Below are 7,383 nucleotides of genomic sequence, written 5' to 3' on the forward strand. Positions count from 1 at the left end.
ACTGATCAAAGAGAGAAGCAACCTGGAATTAAGGAGAAACTTCCTGACAGTGAGGACAATCAACCAGTGGAACAGCTTACCCCCAGAGATTGTGGGTGCTCCATCACTGGAGATTTTCAAGAAGAGACTGGACACTCACCTGTCTGAGACAGTATAGGTTCTCCTGCTTGTGCAGGGGGCTGGACTGGAAGACCTCCAAGGTCCCTTCCAGCTCTGTCCTATTCTATTCTACAATGGTTTTGCTGGGCTGTTTCCTTCTACTCCGCAATACCTACTCATGGACAAGATATGCTATTGGTGCAAAACACATAACTATAAAGATTAAATCAATTCTTAGTTCTTTGTACCATGGAAGTGCAAAAACATTGCATGTGAATAATAAAATGTGGTACATTGTTTTAATATTTCAAACACCATGATATCTGAAAAGTTCAGCTAGAGAGTCACAAATGTGATTCCAGCTGTAATATCATAAGCTTAATTAGCAGAAATATGAGTTTTTAAAGGAAAACATGTGCTGCATCACAGCCTGATTTTGGGGTGTGTGTGTAGGAGAGAGACTGAATTTAGTCTCCTTACCTTTTTTGATGCTTCAGGGTGCAAAACCTGCCTGATATGAAGTTGCCCATCAGCACAGAGACAGAAGGACGTACCAACACCAATATTTAGTTCATTGCTCACAGACTGGTTGAACTAAAAAAAGGATACAACACAGAAAGACCCATTTATGATATGAAAGTGCATTTTGTAAAATTAATATTTACATACTTTCACTAAGGATGCACAACTTAATTAAATTGGAGACATTGTTTATGCAATGTTTAAGTCAAACGAAGTCCCATTCGTCATCTTCAGGCTGGTATTTTCGGCTTTGTGCTCCTAGAACCACGAAGCCGAAAACACCAGCCTGAAGATGACGAATGGGACTTCGTCGAAACGTCGCTAAGACACTTCCAATTTTACGTGGGAGAAAACCCGAATAACCAAAGACCTACATACAAACACCTGTAAAAACCTCAGAAAATATATATATATATGTATTTGCAGGGTGGCTTGTGTGGAGTTGTATCTATCCAAACTGGCTAGCACAAAGAGTGAAAAAAGATGAACAGGGTCAAAGCTAGTTAATTTTTATTTACTTGTATCCCACCTTTGTTATTTTTACAAATAACTCAAGCTGATGAACATATCCAACACACCTTTCTCCTCTTATTTCCCCCTCAACAACAACCCTGTGAGATGGATTGGGCTGAGAGAGAATAACTGGCCCAAAGTCACCCACCTGCCTTTCATGGCTAAGATGGGAATGGAATTCATGGTCGCCCACTTTTTAGCCTGGTGCCTTAACCACTAGACCAAATTGGGATGGGACATCACTAGGAAACTAGAGTTTTAGGCTAATTGGAAAGCTGAAAAAACTTCTAGAAAGAGGATAATGCCAAATCAAATTGTACTGTTGCCAAAAAACCCTAGGTCAATGATGGTGAACCTTTTAGAGACTAAGTGCCCAAACTGCCATCGTCAGGTGCCGTGTGTATGTGGCCCATTGGCTGGGTGTGGCCCATTGGGGGCTGTGGCACATTGGGTGGGTGTGGCTGCAGTGGTAACAGCAGACTGGGTGGGACTAAAAAGTTCAATCAATCAATTCCAACTTTGCAAGATCTTTTTTTTCCCGCGAGAAGTTGAAATTGATTGATTGATTGAACCTTTTTTTTTTTTGCACACGGCAGCGGAGGCGTAAAGTGAAAAGGTTTTATAAAACCCAGCTGAAGGCCTAGGATTGGGGCGATGATGTGTGTGCCCACAGAGAGGGCTCTGAGTGCCGCCTCTGGCACCCATGCCATAGATTATTCGCCACCACTGCCCTAGGTAGATGCTTCCATGTAATCACCTGTGCGTGACCTCAGCTTGAGTAAGTCTGTACCTTTCAGTTTAAAAGCTAGAATAATTGTATTAGGTGCACTAATCTTGATGATTTTGTAGTAATTAATTTCAACAATGAAGAGCATGGCCAAATCATCATAAGCACTGTGGAACAGAAGAAATCTTTTAAGCCTTTTAAATGTGTTGGACTGTACACTCCGAAATTTGCTGCTCTCTAGGAAATATGGTGAGAAATCCAAAGTAGTTAGAAAGCACCAAGAAGTACCTGATTGAAATCATTATGGCCTAAGGTAGTTTTTGTTTATACTGCTATTCCAACCAGGAGGCAGCAAGAAGCTTCTCAAGAGTTCAGTTACATCTTCTGCCAGAATACTATTATGGGGGCATTTCCTTGCCAATATATTGCATATCCTTGGGCAGTGTTTTTCAACTTCAACCATTCAAAGATGTGTGGATCTTAAATTTACAAAATTCAACTTCCAGAATTCCCCAACCAGCACAGGGAATTGAAGTTCACTTGTCTTAAATTTGCCAAGATTAAGAAATGCTGCCCTAGGGTTATCCAACCATTGCAGTAAGAGGATAAGACTAAATGGCAGTTGGGTGATGTGGGGCATCCAAGTCAATAGGGTGGATCCATGGGACATTTAAAAAGGCTGGGGCCTTGACCCAAAGGTGCTTTTTTAGGAGGCAACTGGACTTCCTTGTTTTTCTTTGAAGATGTTTCGCTTCTCATCCAAGAAGCTTCTTCAACTCTGACTTCTTGGATGAGAAGCGAAACGTCTTCAAAGAAAAACAAGAAAATCCAGTTGCCTCCTGAAAAAGCACCTTGGGGACAACCATGACCTGGATAACCGAAAACCTCCATAGACATTGGGGCCTTGATTACATAATTGTGACTGCCATTTTGACTTTGCTGAACTTCCTCTCCCCCCCATCGATGTTTCAGTGGGTCAGAGTAGAAGACTCTGAGGGTCACCAATGAGGAAGCGATAATGGTACCATAGACTCAATAGCAGCAAGTATCACTGACCTCAGTGACAGTCAAGTCGCTACACAAGCCATGGTGGCACATGGTTAGAATGCAAGGCTATTTCTGCTGACTCAGCCTTCCATCCTTCTGAGGTGGTAAAATGAGATTGTTGAGGGCGTGCGTATTGCTGACACTATAAACTGCTTAGAGAGGGCTCTAAAGCACTGTGAAGTGGTATATAAATCCAAGTGCTATGGATATCAGAAGTCTTTTTTTTTTTTTTGCGTGGCCATCCTAGTTCACTGACAAAAGCAGCCGTGGAACACAGCCCACGTGGGCAAAAAGCCATCTGCCTCTCCCGCGCTCTCGTTCTCTCGGGCTGTGAGTCACCCCTAATCTCCTTCCCTTCCCACAACACACCCAACCCCGGAGTGATCTGGTGCGCCTCGCACACCCCGATTTCCAGAAAGCTCCGTCGGGCGGGGGGCAAGGGGGGCAAGCAAGCCAGCAAGCCAGGGTTCGGCCCTGGAGGAAAAGGGGCTGGTCCGTCGCGCCTACCTGCCCCAGGGCTTGTTCCAGCTGCGGGGCGAGCGCCAGACTGTCCTCGTCTAGGCCGGTCTCCTCTCTGCATTCGTCCGTCAGCGCCAGGCGATCGGGCCCGATCAGGACCTGATGAAGACTGCCCACCTCCAGGGAAACGGGGGTTGGGGAGGAAAGGAAGAGATCAGTTCGTCCCCGGGAACTGGCAGACCGCCCGCCCGCCGGGAAGAGGGGTCGGGGCGGTGGCGACCAAGGCTTTCTTAGCCTGGGCGTGCGGGGGGGGGGCGTTGCTCTCTAGAGGCCCGCTCCCTTCGCCCAAGGCGAAAGTGGCCTTTTTCTCCATTAAGAGAGACTCCCAGGAAAACTCCGGGTTTTCTTTTGGAATCGCTTCCTTCCACCTGCTCGACGGACGGCAGGGCCCGCGGTCGTCCCACGGTTTTCTTTTGAGCCTCTGGGAAAACCGAAGCGGAGCCAGGCGGCCCACTTACGCCCCCCCACCCAACTGGAATCCACAATGGGGGGGGGGATCCAGCCGTCCCACCCAGCGCGGCTCCTTACTTCAGCCCTGCCCCTCCGTTTGGGGGAACACACTGAACCCCGCAACGTTCCCCGATTTTATTTTTATTTTATTTTTTTAAAAAAACCCACTTTCCCCTTCGAATGAAAACTCCCAACACGCCCAACCGGCAGCGCTCATCGCGATGCAAAGGCTGACTTAAATTCTCAGCTTTCCCCCCCAGTGATTATAGTTTCTCTGCGGAACATCCGTCCCCAACCATTTACAACGGCTCAGACAAAATCTCCCCGGAATTCGACTCTCTTTCGAAATCTCCCCAATAAGCGCGCGTCGGGCTGTCCTGTAGCTTTAACTCTTAACTATTAACCCCATCCGGGAAGCCAGTAAACTTCAGAGAAGGTTCCCCCGGCCACGTTCAGGTGAATTCGTAACCCGCCAACTCCACGCCGGGCAAAAATACCTTTTTGCTGGCCAGATCTACTACCCGCCACAGGAGCTGGATTAATTCTCTCTCATCGGAGCCCAGGCGAGCTCCGGTCGCCCCACTGGTGACCCCAAAGAGGATGACCAGGTAATCGGGAGACGTCGTCATGCTGAGGGCGGCGGAGGAGAAAGAAGCCCCCCGAAATTGGGGTGGAGAAAAGGAAAGACAAACAACACCCACGCGCTTCACCAAACTTTGCAAAGAAGGAGCCTTCCCCGCAACAACCAGCCAGCCGCTATTTCGGAGCCCAACTTAGTGTAAGAAAGAAAGAAAGGAAGGAAGGAAAGCGCCCCCTCCCTGGCCCCCACCTCCAGCCACCCAAGCGCTGCTTTTACGTCCTGGTCCTTCTTTTAGGAGAGAGACGCATGCCCCGTGTGGCTTTCGGAGGGGGGGGGGGCGAGAGACTTAATTACATGGGAGCCAATTCCGAAGCATAAGTTCGGCTACACCCCTCGGAAGCGCGCAATGGCTGCGGGCTTGGCTGTTTAGGGAGGTGGCTCTACCTGCCCACTCCTCCCTCCCCACGTGGTGCAGGTAAGACCGAGCGCGCTGGAGACACCTGAGGGAGCTCGCCCATTGGCTGTTTCCCATCGGGACGTGGCAATAAGAGGGGACGGACTAAGGGCTCCGTATAGGGGAGCAGAGCTACAGCCAGGAAGAGCGCAGCTGGTTGAGGGCTTTAGTGAGGCATGCAGAATGTGGGGGTCAAAGGGACTGTCAGTGTACAGCAGCAGATTGCCTTCTTGTCTAATAGATACTTGGCTATAATGTTCCTCAGCAGGTGCTTTCCCAGCGTGTAGGCAGTCAGAAAGGTGGGGAATGAGATCTGGCCCAATGTTGCTAGATGTTAGAGAAGGCTGTTTTACTTTTTGCACAAGTTTGGCCAGACTTTTATATTGCTGATAAATACTGTATTGCAATGTAAACCATGCCTTGCTTTGGTTGGCATCTTTATGGTGAGCCCCGCTACACAACTGCAAAGTCTTGCTACATTTCAAAAGAATACACTTTATTATGTATATGTTAACAATACCACAAATTTCCAACTAAGGTGGTATATTTGTTTTATGCTGCAAACAGGTACTGTGCATAGTGTCTTGCTTAGTTGGAAATTATGATTTTCAAAGGATATTAAATGCAGAAAGTATAAACACTGAAAATCTCACTGCAAAGGCCATTCATACACACAACATGGTAGAAGTATCAAAGATGCAGATGAAATGATTAACAAATGCATTATGATGAAAAGTCTTTTATTTTTTATTAAATTATGTAGGCTGCCTAATTGGATAGCTTACAACTAAAAACCAATTCATTAAAAGAAAAATGCAAGAGACCAGAAGCAAAAAAAAAACCATACTGTTTTTTTTTTGGTTTGTTTTTTGTCCCTTCAAGTTAGCACTAACTGTTGGTGACTGCCTGGACAAGACCCTGCAGTTTTCTTGGCAAGATTTCAGAAGTGGCTTGCCATTACCTGTTTCCTAGGCTGAGAGAGAGTGACTGGCCCAATACCACATGACTGACTTCATGCCTAAGGCCGGATTGGAGCTCATAAATCTCCTGATTTTTAGCCTGATGTCTTAATCACTATACCAAACTGTCTTTCTACATACAGTACTGTATACAATGCAATTAAAACCAAACAAAACAGGGGTTCCACAATTGCCATAACCTCAAGCTCTAGGAGCACAACCAGATCTTCAAAAATTTCCAGAATGACCTAAGGGTGGGACCCAGAGCCACACAAATCATCATAAAGAATACTTATGTTATAAATGGGAGAAAGAACATGGAGAAACAGAGACACTGATAAAATGTTGGAGTCATAGCAGAAATAAGTGGAATAGGGTATGGGCAATTCCCTGAGACCATTAATGAGGCATATAGGGCTTTACTTCTAAACTTAGTTACTTGAAACTGAGTTTTTAAAATTGATATGATTACACTCAAATATGTCAACTGTTACAAAGACCAGTTATTTCAAAGCAAGACTGAGGAACACCAGAAGAACATGGGATATAATGCTGTCACAATCTGGGGTTCTTCATCTATGTTGGACCTATAATTTTATTAAAATAAAAATTAATTATGAGAGCCAATTTGGTGTAGTAGTTAAGGCACAAGGCTAAAAAGTCATGGACTATGAATGCTAGTCTTACATTAGGAGTGAAACTGGACCAATCACATGCTCTCAGCCATAGGAATGAAGCAATGGCAAACCACTTCCAAAAAGTTATTAAAAAAACTGCAGGGACTAGTTCACTTGTGTGTCAGGAGCCAACTCTGACTTGAAGTTCAACAAATTTGGAGACATTAAAGTGGTTGGTTAAGCAGATAGAGCTACTATATACATATAAGAAAAAAAAGGAGAAAAGTTGGGATGGCAACAATCCAAGCTTAAGGATACTTTAGAGATAAATTGCACTTATGTCATTAGTGCAATTTATCTCTCATTATTTTTAATGTAGAATTGTTATACTGAAATATGACTGGACTAGGTTTGTGTCAACTTTATATAAATATTGCCAGTAGAAATAAGCTCAATTTAAATGCACCTAACATTAAACTATTGCTGATAGTAGTCTTGCTTAGAGGTCAAAATATATTAGAAATGCTAGGGGGCTTGAGCTATTTTCAGATACTTGAAACCAAACTCCATTCAATGTTAGATATTTTAAGATATTATCTTAGTCTGCTGCAGTAAAAACACCGAAGAGTATGCTCCCCTTTTCAAACTTTCAATGTTGCAATCCAAAAGCTTTTGTGGAATGGGTCATGAGATAAAAGATGGTTAACTCATACTTGAAAGGAAGGGGCACAAATTGGAACAAAAAGAGCTATAGTAGCTGCCCAAGGCATTTAAAATTGAGAAGCAGAGTGGGTAGCCATTGTTTGCTAGGGCGGCAATAGCTCTGTATCCAGTCGATTTCACAAACTGAAGATTTGATACACAAGTTCTAGTGAATCTAGTAGGACTTACTTTGG

At 44.8% G+C, this 7,383-nt stretch overlaps 1 protein-coding gene across 2 annotated transcripts in view; it reads right to left on the reverse strand.

The window, feature by feature from the left end:
* The window catches only part of ESRP1 (epithelial splicing regulatory protein 1), a 39,321-nt gene extending 34,512 nt beyond the window's left edge, over positions 1-4,809 (reverse strand). Inside the window, exons 1-3 of one of the 2 annotated variants that reach the window (XM_039348672.1) lie at positions 4,375-4,809; positions 3,416-3,544; positions 580-693 (exon numbers count right to left, since the gene is read on the reverse strand). In XM_039348672.1, coding sequence (XP_039204606.1) covers positions 580-693; positions 3,416-3,544; positions 4,375-4,506 — 375 coding nt within the window. In that variant the 5' untranslated portion in view covers positions 4,507-4,809. The remainder of the gene's footprint in view (positions 1-579; positions 694-3,415; positions 3,545-4,374) is intronic. The other variant, XM_039348673.1, reaches the window with a different exon arrangement.
* Positions 4,810-7,383: the final 2,574 nt, after the last annotated feature.

Source organism: Crotalus tigris, unplaced genomic scaffold (assembly GCF_016545835.1).
Source record: "Crotalus tigris isolate CLP2741 ecotype Arizona unplaced genomic scaffold, ASM1654583v1 scf7180000018168.854452, whole genome shotgun sequence".
In the NCBI taxonomy this organism is placed as follows: domain Eukaryota; kingdom Metazoa; phylum Chordata; class Lepidosauria; order Squamata; family Viperidae; genus Crotalus; species Crotalus tigris.